Here is a 15,548-nt window from a genome sequence, read left to right as displayed (position 1 = left end):
GGCAAAGCTGGATTCTATCTTTAAAGCTCATGACTAAAACTAGATGTAAAAGAGTTAGATCCATTATTTCTGAAAAGTTGCTTGACTTTCCCACTTGTTACAACAGGTGATGTGTGGCTTTGTTTTGCAGCTGCAGGAGGAGGCTTCCCCACCCATCCCCAGACACAGGTTCTCTCCCCTGACACGTCAGCAGATTACACATCTCTGCTTGTGTGGTCAGTAGGTCTGGGTTAAATCAGCTCAAAGATCCAGCAGGAAACTACTCTAAGCTGTTTTATTTGCAGGCATCATTTTCTGCTGAGCTATCTAGCTAGCTGAGTCTCCCAAGACTACCCAGTTTCTAGACTCAGTCTGCAGGGAAAAAAAAAAGCTGGGAGGATGAGGGGCTATAACTGAAAAGGAGGTTAAGGTAAGTATTTTAGTGAAAGCGAGCTCTTACAGTCTTGGTTGTGACCTCAGCCTACACCCTTATCCTTCAGATTGGTTAGTAAGTCACCTTTAAAGGTAGAATGTGTTTTTAATTTTTTAGGTAGGTATATATTTCTATTAAACTTTCTTTAATTTTCACATGACTTTTTTTGTATTAAATATTCTAATTTCAGCACATCAAATGCACCTCGATGTAGATCACAAAAAACAAAGCAACAAGGAAGTTCATAATTGCCGAGTGTAATATGTTATGATCAGGACAAGTATGCCAACTATGTAAATACTTCCGCGTATTCAGAAGCTGTGTGTTCTTCTGATTAGCTTGAAATATCCAATTGCATCGAGTCACGTTCTGTTTACTTTGAAAAAAATAACTGTAAATGCAAGCCAAGTTTGAATGAAATATTCATGGATTTAAAATATTGAAAAAGTGATTTGACTAATGATACATAAGTTCAATTTTTGGTTCTAAAGGAAGGTAGCTACTGTCAGCTCTTGCCCCTGGATGAAATTTTTGAGATTATAAACCTTGTCTGCATTGCCCTGTATGTTGTATGACATATATTGATTTACTTTGTTTTGAAGGGTATTGCCAGATCTTGAATTTGGAGTTAGGGAGGCAATTAATATATTTTCTGAAAGTTTCTCTTGAAGGAAATTGTACCTGATGTATTATATATTGACTAAAATTTCTTATGTAGTTTGAACATAATACCTTTAGTTTGCCTTATGTTTTGTTTCTTTCAGGAATAGAATGATGAAGTTCCTTAAAAAAATAAATCACTTTCATAACAAGGGTGATTTTCTTTAAGGAATGGATACATAGCCACTTTATTCTGTAGAGTTTGAAACTAGAAGAATATCTTAGTCAGGAATGAGTGATTCACCACCTAACTATTAATGCTAGTTGTTCTTAGCATTTCCTTCTCATCTGCCCGAATTTTGGTCACTGGTTTTTTGGGTTTGTTTGGTTGGGGTTTTTTTGCAGAGCTACCTTTTAAAAACTAATAGCAAGGAAAGAAGAGTGAGCTTAAAAGAAAGTAATTGCTGTTTCAAATAAGTATGGAAGTTCCTGGTGGATGTCACACAACTGAGTGTTTTGAGTTTTAAAGCTAAGTTTCAGTATTGACTGATTTCCATGTAATTGTAAAATTATGGAGGAATTGTTTTAATGATGTTGCTTTTCTTAAATTTAGTATTTAAATAGGAGAATTAAGTTTAATATTTTATTAGACAAAGAACTTGAGAATGTTTAGTGTCTGGTCTGCTTTTGATTTTTTGCTGATGCAATATCCAAATCTTACATTTTTCAGAATTTACTGATGATCTACTGTTTAAATTATGACTATTTGAATGTCTAATTATAAATGCTCATTACCTCTGGTACTTCCTCTTACAGTAGCATCTGCAGTCTGTGCCAATAACTTGTTAAAACTGCTTCTTTCTCTCAAGTTTCCATTTGCCCAAAGTTGCTTTAATAATAGTTATTAAAGAAGGGAAGGGGAAGCAAAAATGGTGACGCAAGCTGTGTTGAAGCTGTCGAAATCTCTTGTCTCTCTTCCTCTCTCTCCTTTTCCCTCTGTTTCCTCCAGACAGGCAGATGACTCCTACTCATTTTCCTCCTTTGCTGGTTTTTTTGGGCCACATGTCCCACTATGGGATGTGGGGGTTTTTATGGGGTTGGTGTGTATTTGTCAATTCATGCTGTCAAGGACTTTTTATGTCAAGTTTTGTCTTGTTTTGGCTTTCCAATTGGGAACACTTTGTTCAGGATTTCTTTTTTTTTTTTTTATATATATGTTGGCTCCTGTAAGCTACAATTTTATTTTTTTTTAAAGCTACTTATTTTGAGACAAATACATTTAAGAACAAACTGTTCCTTTCAGTTTAGTGTGAAGATTAAGAACTGGTTATATGCCTGCTGCAAAGGGATGTAGATGTCAGAGGAGCACGGTATCTGTAGAATAAAAAAGTAGAGAAATGCCTCCTGCATATGTAATTGGTGTTTAAAGGATGAAATTTCCTTGCTGATGGTGAGCTCTAAAATTAATCTAGTGAGATAATCATGATCTGACAGATAATAGCTACAGAGATAGTAGAACCCATCCTGAGAACCCACAGGAAAAAAGGAATGTATTTAAGAAGCGGGGCCGTACAGGCAGAAGTATCATCTTCTGTACATACCGAAGATGTTCTGATCAGTTAATCTGTTTACTGTGATAATTAATTTATGGTTCACACACTTAATGCTTTCACTTTGATAGTTAATTTACAGTTTAAAAACCGGACATGGCTTCTATAAGTAGTGTTTAAATTTTAATTTGCAAGTACAATTGGAGTCAAGTAACAGCTCCAAATAATGGAGGCGGGTCTCTTAATGTTGCAAGGGATTGTGTTTCATTACCTGAATATGCAACTTTTAATAAGGTTTCTTTCTTCCTATTTGTTTCCCAGGTAAAGATGCAAGGTCATCCTGCTGGTTTTGTTGCTTGTTGATTTAGTGAATTAACAGGAACCAGATTCACTTGCAAACAGGTGGAGAGGGAACTGACTGGGTGCAGGGGGAACAGAGACAGTAGCAGCATTGTCTGAACAATTTCTGTACAAGTAGAGTTATATAGCATAACATCTTTCTTTTCCTTCTGGTATTCTCTAAGAATGATTTTATGAGTGGTGGTGAATGTAGGCAGTCTTACCTATAATCATAGTAACTTAAATAGATGTGCTATTAAATAGCTTATATTTGCAAAACCCATGATAGTCATCTATTTAGCAAACTGCAGATAAGGTAGCGAGAAGCATTTGGTGGCAAATAACTAACTTGGGAAAATAAGGTTGCTTAATGTTTTATTTTTAGAAGTAATAAAATAGATAATATAAAGAGGGTATAGTAGAAGGTGTAAAGATGATAGAAAGAATTTCCGGATGATTTTTTTTTAAGTTTAAGCATTATGAGATTAGTTTGAATTCAGTACATCTAAACTTTTGAAAAGGTGTTCAATCCGTTGTCTCGGCTTCTCTCAGAATACCTTGTTTACTTAATCGTTTTATATGGCTGGTAACTGAAAATGGTCACCTGAAAGTGCTGGAATGTATTATGAATGCAGTAAAACTGCATTGAAGTCTTCACTGCATGAAGTCTTTGGATTTCAATAAATTTTTCAAATGAAGTGTTGTATTAAATGGAGACTTTGAGATAGATAAGGTTGGAGAAATACAATCTGTATATACTTAGTAACCAGAAGAAAACAAAGACTGTAGGAAATAACCTACATTGAAAGAGGAGCATTGAAGAGCTTAGTTCTAAGTGGAGGTTTCCTAGGTGTGCTGCCAACTAAAACATCTGTCCAGGCTTCCCTCAGGCTTGCTGTAAATAGTTTCTTAAGCTCCGTGAATTTTAAGAAATAAAAAGGAGAGAAGCTGAGGCAAGAACATGAGCCTTTGATTTAAAATTATGCTTTAAACAAAGTACTTGCAATTTGAACGAGTACTTCTGGTTCCTCTCTAGGCTTTCAGCTCAGTCCGAAAAGTATGGGGGTATAGTTTGGGACCTGTCTGAATTTGGCAGACATGCACATCCAGGAATCTTTGATTTGTCTAAATGTGCTCTGTTCTATTATTTCTGGCCTATCTGTCCATATGCAGGCTCTCACTGCATTTTTTTCTTTTCCCCAATAAAATTTCAACTTAAGCTTGCCAGAAAAGAGAACGCGGCAGAGAAAGATAGCTCTTGTCAAACTCTGGCCAGACTTGGGCTGCCACTTAATGTGTATCTTACCTCTTGCTCACCTCAAAGAGAGCTTTTACTGCCAGAGGGGAGTTTGGAGATGGGAGTGATGTGAAGGAAAAGGAGCAGGGACTAGGAGCATTTGAGTGGGATTTTAACAGGACCTGTACCTCCTTTTCAAGCCTAAATTCTGTGCCTTTCTTGACTAAGAACAGCTTGTGTGGGAACAGTAGTGGTTTGACAAAGAGTTGTTGCTGGTTTTGTTGTAATTAGAGGAACACAGACTTGGGAAGTAAAGGCTGGTTCCATTGCAGTCTTGGACAACTGTGTGTTAGATTTTAGTTTTTGAAAGTGTGTAGGACATCTTATCTTCATACTGTTACACCATGAAATATTTGCATTGTGTCATAAGATTAGTAGAAAAATACTCAAGCTGTAACTATGATAATGCAGAAAGCAAGAAATATTAATGGCACTACTATTTCAGGAACCATTAGGTTGGATGGGAGCATATGTTGACCTTTTTTGAGGACTAAACTATGCTTTACACTGAAGAGGAGGGCCAAAAAGGGGGTTAGGAGAAAAGAGGCAATGAAAAAATTGAAATTGACTCCCTACTCTGGTAGCTCCAGATCTAGAACTGAGTTTAATCACAAGCATGCCTGTAAGACAGATCAGCTGGGACACCTAGGAGAATATTTTATTGGTAAGAGCACCAATGCTCTAAGTCTGCATTCTGTTTCTAGGTATGGCTAACTTCTGTTCTCATAACTTCTCTCAACCTTTGTTTAGCCTAGCAAAAAGGACAAGCTCTTCTGATTTTATCTAAATGAAAGACGTTAAAGGATCCTAACTATTCTGTTTTCTGCATCTGCTTCAGTTGCTGTTGTTGAACACGTATGTGCAGGTTTAGTCATTCAATATTTCATATGAGATGTTTTGCTTTGTAAAATTCTATTGATACTTCCCTGTTTCTACTAAACAAAGCCTTTTCTAGTGCCGTTTAGAGTTGCGTGAGCTACTTGCACAACTGCATGTAGCTGCTAGTTTTCCTTCTGTTAGCCAGAATAGCCAGGCTTTTCTTCTTCCTTCACCTGTACTTTATCACTGTAGATTTTATGATTGATCCCTTGCAACTTTGCATGTTTTTTAGTATGATGGTTTGTTCTTTCTCGACTGGGCACTATCTTCTGACTATGCTATCAGTTCTTCAAACGCTCCTTGTATTTTTACTCTATACATGTGAAATAAAACAGCTTCCTAATAAACACCACTGATGGTTCATCTTTATCCTGATAATTTGTCTTCTAAGATTTTCCTTTATAAACTGCAGTATGGAATGCATTGATTAACCCTTATTCTGTCTGTACGATTGAATTTTCTAAAAGGTATTTACATCTGCTCAGGTCTGCTACCTTATTGCTTTCTAAGAAACCATCTGTTGGCCAAAATGGGACTAGTGTGATGTGAGCTATCTGTAATGTGACTCTGCTGTAATTTTGCTGGTTTTTTTCTGTGCCTCGATGTCCTTAATTAGTTTTTTCAAAATCTCTTCTAAGGTGACATTTACATTAATATCTGTACTCGAGTGAATATACTTCAGTTTTAATATAGATAACTTTTACTTTTTTCTGCCATAGAGTGCCATAACATTACAAATTTGTAAAAATATTTCATAGCAGATTTAGACTTTTTACAATGTTAGCCCTGCTTTTGAGTGGGAGGTTTAACACCTTGAGGTCTGTTTCAACCTGAATTATTTCATAATTCTGTGAGTTTCTTCCTTCAGTGTTCTGGGGTGAGTAGTACTTGGATTTCTACGTTCTTTTTAGATATGTTAGACAGCTGATTAGTGTAAGATTTTGTTCAACTGTATGGTAAAGTAGCAGTCTCTTTGTTATGTATTCTGTTAGAGTCCTCATGTATGCTTGCTGTGCTGTCAGAAGTGTCTTGATTCTGCAGAGTTCTGTACTTGGGTCACAACCACCCCAGGCAGCGTTACAGACGGGGAAGTGTGGCTGGAAAGCTGCCTGATGGTAAAGGCCTTGAGAGTGCTGATTGAGAGCAGCTGAACATGAGCCAGCAGTGTGCCCAGGTGGCCAAGAAGGCCATTGGCATCCTGGCCTGCATCAGCAACTGTGTGGCCAGCAGGACCAGGAAGTGATTCTTCCCCTGTGCTTGGCAGTGGTGAGACCAAACGTCAAATCCTATGTTCAGTTTTGGGCCCCTCACTTCAAGAAGGACATTGAGGTGCTGGAGAGTGTCCAGAGAAGGGCAGTGAGGCTGCTGAAGGGTCTGGAGCACAAGTCTTGTGAGGAGCGGCTGAGGGAACTTCGATTGTTTAGCCTGGAGAAAAGGAGTCTCTGGGGAGATCTTATCACGCTCTACAACTACCTGAATGGAAGTTCTAGACAGGTGGGGGTTGGCCTCTTCTCTGAGGCAACAGTAACCAGACAAGAGGAAATGACCTCAAGTAGTGCCAGGGGAGATTCAGATCGAACATCAGGAACAATTTCTTTATGGAAAGGGTTGTCAAGCATTGGAAGGGGCTGCCCAGGAAGGTGGTGGATTCATCATGCCTGGACAGTGACATGACAAGGAATGACTTGAATGTCAGTGGACATAGCATTAGTGCTACGGTTTAATTGGCATGGTGCTGTTTGGTCAAAGGTTGGACTCAATGATCTTGGAGGTCTTTTCCAGCCTTTATGATTTTATGATACATCTACCACTTTTAATACCAGTTTACTTCTCATTTTTCTCTCTGTCTTAAGGAATTTTTTTTGCTTTTTTCTTCAACTTGTCAATTTATATTTCAGGAGTTATTGAAAAAAACATGCAGTAACATCTTTCTTCCCCAGCTGTAAATGGTTCTGGGCATGCACTGTCTCTTATATCCAAGCAGTGCGTGATCCATGGCATCCTAGCTCCTACTCTGTGATATTAATAAATTTACTTTCTTGTTGATCTCATTGCAGAAAGGTAGAGTCACAAAGAGAGACGTACTGACTGAGAATTGAGTTGAAAATTGTGTTACTGGTAGAAATAATATTTATTTATTTATGTATATTTATTTATTTAATATTTATTTTTTTTCTGGCTGTAGTAAATGCAATGTTTGGGTAACAGTCCAAGGTGAAGTTTCATATTAGTTTGATGCATAGTTTTCTTGCATCAAACATAGTTTCCTTCTCTTAGATTTTGAATAATTCAGAAACATGTATCTCATTTTGCTTATGTAGAAATAAATATGGTTATATAAATATCCTTATCCTATGTCCTTACTTATATGTAAATAAACAAGGACATAGGATTTCCCTCCGTTTCTGCATTCCTAATCTAATCCAGGATTTTGATGGGTAATTTTTCAAATAGTCTTTGTACTTCTAAGTATTTAGGGCTGGTTTGCCAGGAGTAAAGCACTGATGTAAGGAGAAACTTTATTCTTTGTCGAAAATAAAAAGCCTGAAAAATGTTTAAGTAAACCCAAAAGTGCTAAACTGGCTCTTGCCCAGTTTAACATTGCATGTATATTGGAGCCAGAAAAGACAATTTAAAGCATTTGAAAAAGACACAAGGGGGGGGGGGCTGAGTAAACAGGGTAAACTGGAGACTGTAAAATAACTTTTCACAGGTTAGCATCCAGCAAGAGCTATAGAAGTGGCATAAAGATGCTATACTAAAGGTTGCTAGGCTACTGCAAGGTAAGCTCTTATGCAGTGCTACTCAGCTATGCTGATCATTTGTACTACCCAGCTGCTAAGTAATGTGTGTATAGTATTGTTTGCCTGGCTACCGGCCGGAAAGGGAAGTTTGAACTGCTAAGAAACGTTGTCCTGTTGTAGGATGAAACTTGGTCACATGCCAGTTATTACCTTTTGCAAGACTGACTGTTTTTGGTTTCGGTCACATTGACTGACAAGGAATGTCAGGAATTCTGCTGAACATGTTTGAAATAGAATAGCAAACAATAGGTCTTTGATTCAAGTATAAAAGTATAAAAACTATTGCATGAATTTAACTTGTTCTGGTGGTTCTCATTGGTGAGCTCTTGGTTTGTCTGTACCATTTTCACCTTTGTTTCTTCTACTCAGTGTTGAGAAGGTTATTGAAAAGGGAATGTGGGTTCTTTGTCTTTTATCTGATTTGATGTATTTTTTTAAATACTTGTAAGACTGTGATTAATCTCTACCAGTAAAAATTATTTCAATTGCAAGTGCAAAGTCATCAGTTTTTCCTCTGTAAGGGAGGGTAATTCTTCATCTGCTCTTTTGTTAATGGGTTCCCTGTACTGTGTTTTGCCATACATATAGGTAGAAAACACATATGTTTATGATTCCTTTTAGTTGTAATTTAATCTTTGGCCTTTGTGCCAGAAAGTTAAAATTAACAGTTGCTACCACAAGCAGTGACAGGACCTGAATATAGAGTTAAAATTATGGTGTATTAAAGTGATTCATTTCCATCTGTTGTCTCCCTGCTCATGAGCTCTAACACAATAACCTAGTTCTCTTCTTTAAACACTGTTTAGTGAAGAGGTACTACAGCTCTGCCAATTCTGTTGTGTTGCAAACAAGCCCAACACTGCATATACACTGTGGGATGCAACAGCAGAAAAGGATAATTTACTCTCTAACATTTGTGAAAGTGCAGTGTATATAACATAACAGGGACTTGATCCAAGTCTAGTGTCCTGTTGTCAGATGGGGACTCCCAAGGCAAACCGACTCTCCCAACTTGTTCTGATTTGTGGCCCAGATTTCTTGAACATAAACTAACTTTCTTGATATAAATTTCCTGTATCAAGTTGACTTCTGTGAATTTGTGTAGATGCTTTGTAAAATAATAATATTCACATACTGTGCCAAGAATTCCAAAGTTCACCTACCTGTATGTTGTATGAATGAATGACTGCCATGTGTTTGATTCTTATCCGCTAATTTTACCCAATGGGCATCCATTTCTTCTACTGAGAAACTGTGAACAATTATTACCTATAATTTTCTTCATGACATAGGTGTTGTATAGATTTTGTTCACAAATGTTTCTTTTCCTGGGGGAAGGCTTGTAGCTGTGGATATTGTTTTGAACACCCTGCTTGTGTCCTTTTCCATGCCACTTTCAGTTCTGTTGTATACTTTCTGAGATGAGTGGGAGCCAGGATTGGGTGAAGCATTAAGGATGGATTTTATACAGTGACCTAGTGTATCCTGATTTTTTTTTTTCTATGTCTTTTATAAGAATTCTTTACATTTGTTTTTTGTTTACTAGTGCTAGTATTTTTTATTATTTCAGAATCTTGTTGCAAAGTGAATACTTTTCTCACAGCCTGTCATCATTTGGGATATTAAGATTCTGGACTTTCTTATAGTTATGTGATTTACTTTACACCTCCCATGGATTTTTTTTATGCTAGTTTAATATATGTTCACACAGTTGCATAAAGAACTCATGACACTGTAGGTATTCTAAGCTATGAAAGCAAGAAATAGCTTAGAATTACCAAAAAAAATTTTCATGCTTATAAAAATTGCAATAATATTTTCACAACATTTAAAGTATACAATTATCTGTGCTGTACAAATTGTATGTGAAATTAATAACAGGAATGGATACTTTTTTATTTGCCATTGCATTAATTTACAAACTCAATCTTTTGCAGTTTTGTTGCTAGAGAAGATGGAACATGATGACATTTGTAATAAAACTCTGAAGATTACAGACTTCGGTCTGGCTAGAGAGTGGCACAGAACAACCAAAATGAGTGCAGCGGGGACTTATGCATGGATGGCTCCAGAAGTTATCAAGTCCTCCATGTTTTCTAAAGGAAGTGATATTTGGAGGTAAGAAGTCTGTCTGCTGAAGACCCTGTTTGCTGGAACTGTGTTGAGGTTTTTGAGAGAATTTTGATTTGTGGTTTCTTTTATTTTTTTGTTGTGGTTTGCTAGGTTATTGTCTCAACATGTGGCAAGTTTAGCTCTTCTAAGAAGCAAATGCATTTCTCAGTATCTGCTTCATTTTTTCTATCTTTTATTATCCATTACTTACATGTTGGAGGAGGGAAAGGGAAAATAAAAGAAGTTGTTGTTTTTTTTTAAAGCAAGGTCTCATTAAGAGAAGCCTTTAAAATACCTGTTGATTAAGATACCCAAGTATTTATCTGGACTCTTAATATAAACAACTGGATGCTTTTGCCATATTAATGTGTGATTGTTCTCATATTGGTAGGTTTACCTTATATCAGATGTCTGAAAATTCTGAAACTTCTTGAAGAATGGGACCAACCAATTATTACCTTATATGTCTGATAAATAAAAATAAGCTGCAAACCAGAACTTTGCCAAATGTTAACTTGAATTAGTGCTGTTTTTAGGACTCCAGAATGTGATTGTGTGTAAAAGTTTAAGCTTCTACGTTTATAGAGATTTTGCTTCCACTAGCTGGAGTGAGGAGAGTGTATTCAGCACAAATTGTTTTAACTTGCTCTCTAATTTTGAAGATGGGAAACGCCCTACGTTAAATTTGTGAATTTCTCGTTAAAGACGTTATTGTGGATAATATAAATAATATGGCTCTCACTAATGATGCTATTTTGAGTGATGTAGTGTGGGATACATGTACTGCAGAAGGGTAATTTAAACTTTAATTTAGTTGTGTTTTGTGAGTACAGAAAAGCAGTGATTGCACAGTAGGCTCTACAAGCTGCTATGCCTCACCCTGAAAAGTCTGTATTTCCTTTCTTTTTGATATGTTTTCTCTGAAGGATCCAAGGCAGCTATTTGGGGAAGGAGGGAAGGAATTCAATCTGTTTTCTCATGCCGCCTTATACATGTTCTGTGTTGTATTATTCAAAAATAGGGTCCTGTTTTGCTTAGATGCATGATATTCTGCAGCATGAAGTAATACTTCTGGTATTCTCAGGATGATTCTGTATCTGCACTGCTGTTTTGTGACGCTCATTTGTCTGGAACCAATTTTTTTTACATCAGTCTGAGTTGATGCCCAGTTGGGCAACATCTTTTGCTTCATTTTTTTTTTTCCATTCTTACTTTTTTCTTTAATTTTTTTTTTCTTTTGCGGGGTGGAGGTTGCGTGTAGGCGTTTCCCTAATCAGCTGTATTCCATGCTTAATTACAGGTCCTGTCCAGTCTTGTTGCTGTGATTTTAGGTATCTGAGGGGGTATGCTTTGGTGCAATTATTTTATATTCTGCTGCAACATTAGTTTACATTTTTGGAACCTACAGTATTTCTCTTCTTCGCCTTCTCTTCTGCACGCCTCTCTTGTAAAAATGTAAGTATTTAGTTCAATGATGGAAGTCTAACAGGAGAGGTTTTTAAGTAGAAAGGCTGCGTTTTACAGTATAGTTTATACTTTCTTAGCTTCTAAAGATTTTCTGCTTACTGCACCTTGATCTATTCTTTTGCTTATCTTTACTCTTTCTTTAAAAGAAAAGCAAGTAAAGAATACTCTGATAACAAGAGTGGGTTTTGCTTTAAAAAATATTCAGGTTACCAATTTAAGTATGGGTCTCTCTAGCGTAAGAACACAGTATGTTTCAAGAGAAATCTAAACTTCAGTTACACATACCGAATTCTGAGACTCCAAATGGTATCTGCAGACCTCTTATTAGAAAAAAAAGAGCAATTGAGGCCACTCACACTTGTAACTAGTCTTCCAGAATTTGCCAGTGCTTGGAAATGTTGTGGGAGTATTTTCATGCAGAGCCTTCCAGGCTGCATGTTCTCAGGTGTCATCCTAGATAGCAGAACTAGTGCTTTCCAGGCCCTGCACGTGTATCCTTTTGCTTTCCAAGCCAGAGTTTTAACTACTGGATTTATTATTCTTTGGCATATACTTCCAAATTCCCAAACAAGAATTCTACTTTTTTAGCCCTACCTTTCCATCAATCATCATGCACTTCTAAGTGGTACATTGGTCTTAGTTTTGTGTATGGAGCCTGAAAGTGCAGATATGCCCACAGATTTCCAAGTGCTGATGGTGTGCTTCAGCAGTGCTCTTTACAGTAACATGTGTCTTGGTTGTACAAGCCCTGGGCAAAGCTGGGAAGCATTTACTATACAGCAGAATTTGTAGCTGCTTTTGCCTAGCACATTTGTATAAATTAGAAGTGATTCATATAGCAGTGCTTACTGCTCTAGAAGATGGATTGTAGAGTAAAATAAACTTTGAGAACTTTACCTTCACATTTTCTTCTTTTGAAATATGTAAAACCAGCAAGTGTTCATTGGCATGAGATATAGTAAGACTTAAATCACATTTGACTGCAGGAAAATAATTTTAATAGTGAAAATATTTACCATATTTTTGAAAGTGCCTTAGTTTTCGTGGTTTAAAAATGTGTATTTCAAGCCTGTGTTTTTGGCCTTTTGCTGAAATTGGAAAGGGACATGGCTTTTGTTCTTTAAAAAAAAGCTGTTTCTTAGAAGCTCTGACTGTATACACAGGACAATTGTGTGTGAAATTTAATACACAAAGTAGCTACTTCTGTAATTGAGAGTTAATAAGTAGTTTTTGTTCTAGATAAAGATTAGTACTTCCCAAACACTCCAGCATGGCAAGACTATAATGTGTTGAGGCTTCCTCCTCACAGCTTTTCCCCCATAATGCTGGCCCTTGGTACTTGATATTAAGACTGCTTTTATTAAAAGGCTGTTACTGTATTGGTCTGTTTAAAACTTTACAATCACCTTATTTACACTGTTGAGAACTATTAAAGATTAAAGACTTGAATTGTAAATACAACTAAAGCTAATAGTATGACACAACTTTTTATAAAGGTGACTTCTTTTTAGTTAAATTTAATGTTCTGCTTACCTTCAGAATTCATGCTAAAATACGTATAGAATAGTCTGAACAAGGGAATTCCTTGAATTTAGAATAGTCTGTGCTTGCTGAGAGATTTTTTACTCTTTCTCTAAGCACAAAAATGAGCTCTAGTTCAGTATTCCTCCATCAGGCATAAAATACGTGTGTACTGCAGGAAACACTGTATTCATTTTTGTCAGAATACCACTAATTTAAAACAAATTGGAATTCATTATTTTATTTTATCCTTCTTCAAGTATACAAGCAAATGCAGAGATTAGACCAGAAAAATAAGGAGGAAATTATTAACCATAAGACTTTTTTATTCCTTTGCTTTTATAGACAGGTACAGACTGTTTTCCTCCACTTTTGAATAAGTATTGGAACTGTAAATTCATTAGTTTTATAAGATTTTGTGAGACACAAAAATTCCTAGACAAACAGACCACAGATAATAAAGCGCTGCTGATATTTGTGCTGATACTGTGTAGTTTGCTGTTTTATTGTTTACTAAAGTGATGTTGGAAGGTCTTGTATAATGCTGACTGACTTTCCTCATTAAGCAGAGAGTGATAGAAAAACTTAACAAGCGTGTGTTCTCCTCCCTATCACATCTGCTCTACTTGTACTGCTCTAAATCGAGTACTGAGGGGTACATAGCCCTTTATTTCCTCAGTGCAGTATACATTTTTCCTCATGTTGGAGAGTTCAGTCTGGTCTTGCAAAACTTGCATGTGGTTTCTTTGCACATCTGGAGAGAAGGGGCAAGAGCAATAGTTTGTATTCAGTTTTTTTCCCTTTGCCCGCTCACATAACTATTCAAAAGCAGTAATAGGTTGTCCTTTGTATCGTTATTCTACTCTTAGTGGTTCCCTGGCCAGAAGAGAGGAGGGGAAGTGAGGTGGAGGAGGCGTACAAAGAACAAAACCCAGTCATAAAGTCCACTTTAGGCTTAGATTCTGAAAGGAGTAGTTCCTGCTTCCACAAAAATGACTGTGAAAGATATCCATTTAAGTGGTGGTGGAATAGGAGCTGTAGAGCCACAGCAGCAAGCATGCTGTCCCAGCCCTTTGAAGGGCTTGGATCATTTGAATAAGCCAAGAGTTTGGCATACAAACCCAAAGAAGGTAAATGCAACACTCAGCTCTTCTTTTAAAGTGAAGAGCGTAGCAGAAATTCTTATGATTATTGTTGCTGCAATAGGAATTCCTGTAATTCTTGATTTCTGTACCTGACACTGAGAAAAGATTTCTTCATTCCACCAGCTTTCACTGGAAACAATGTTGTTCTATTTGGTTTTTTGAGTTTTTTTTTCTCTGGTATGGAGAAATTAGTTGTGTGTGAAATAATTTCTCAATCTCGTTGCATCTTCAGTGGGAAGTGACAAGTTAGCTGGCCTTTATATACACACAGGGGGATCAGAAATGCAGACTTCCAAATAAAGCTGGGGGTTTTCTGTAGTTTTTATTACTATTATTTAAAAAAACAAAACAAACAAACATGTACATCTAGGTAAATTGTTGTGAAATGTTTGGAAAGGACTGAATGCTCTGCTGAGGATTTGTTTTTATTGTTTGTTTTGGTTGGTTAGTTGGTTGGTTGTTTTTTGGAGGGGAGAAGGTTGCTTGTTTTCCTGTCATTTGGATTTCTGATTGTTAGACAGATTTTTGTGATACAAGCATTTCTATAGATTTGGCTTCAGGCTTACACTTTGAATGGGAGCACGAGCCAGTCCTGAAGTCACATCCAGTTTGGTTAATCGCTATTAGTGGAAAGGTGTAAGATGACAAAAGTAGAGATGACTCTTAAAGGCATTCGCCTTTGACTCGGAAATCCTCATGAATTTCAGGACATGATCGGACAGCTATTTGTTTGTTCTTGAGTAAACAATGTGTTTACTCATTTTTATTCAGAAAATAACTGTTAAAAAAAATTACCTTTTGTAGTTACGGAGTGTTGCTGTGGGAACTGCTTACAGGAGAAGTTCCTTACCGTGGCATCGATGGCCTTGCTGTGGCTTATGGAGTTGCTGTCAATAAACTTACTCTGCCCATTCCATCCACGTGCCCTGAACCATTTGCAAAACTAATGAAAGGTATCTGTGTTGTTTCTTCCTATGTATTTAAATATTTACATTTTGGGGGTATGTATCCTTGCTTGTAATAGTCATGGAGTTGCAAAGTAAATACCTCATTTGATAATGTGCTGTGTACCAATTATTTTGGTGGTTTTTTTACACAGCAATCTGGTGTTACAGACAGTTGGGTGTGTTTCTGAGGAAGTCGTACAGTTATTACTGTGTTGCATATAAGGTCTTCAGTACTGATAGAGTACAGTTTTTGCTCTGATTTTTACAGGTTTCCTCTTACACTGAAATTGCATTAATTTTCACAAATTACAGAACAGACTACAGATTAATACCAGATCAACATTAAAATCCCAAGAGGAAGAATTGCATATGCCATTTTTCCTCATTGTTTCTTCTTGAGTGTCAAAAATGTTTTGGAAATCTTTTAGAGAGAAATAAACATTGCTTGCTAATGGCTATTTCCATGTGTTTAATG

At 36.7% G+C, this 15,548-nt stretch overlaps 1 protein-coding gene across 3 annotated transcripts in view; it reads left to right on the top strand.

Annotated features, from left to right (window-relative positions):
- The window catches only part of MAP3K21 (mitogen-activated protein kinase kinase kinase 21), a 42,023-nt gene that overhangs the window by 9,582 nt on the left and 16,893 nt on the right, over positions 1-15,548 (top strand). For all 3 annotated transcript variants that reach the window (XM_064648807.1, XM_064648808.1, XM_064648809.1), the window contains exons 2-3: positions 9,819-9,999; positions 14,931-15,079. In XM_064648807.1, the coding sequence (XP_064504877.1) occupies positions 9,819-9,999; positions 14,931-15,079 (330 nt within the window). The remainder of the gene's footprint in view (positions 1-9,818; positions 10,000-14,930; positions 15,080-15,548) is intronic.

Source organism: Pseudopipra pipra, chromosome 3 (assembly GCF_036250125.1).
Source record: "Pseudopipra pipra isolate bDixPip1 chromosome 3, bDixPip1.hap1, whole genome shotgun sequence".
Classification (NCBI taxonomy): domain Eukaryota; kingdom Metazoa; phylum Chordata; class Aves; order Passeriformes; family Pipridae; genus Pseudopipra; species Pseudopipra pipra.
This window is presented reverse-complemented; position numbering and strand designations above follow the sequence as displayed.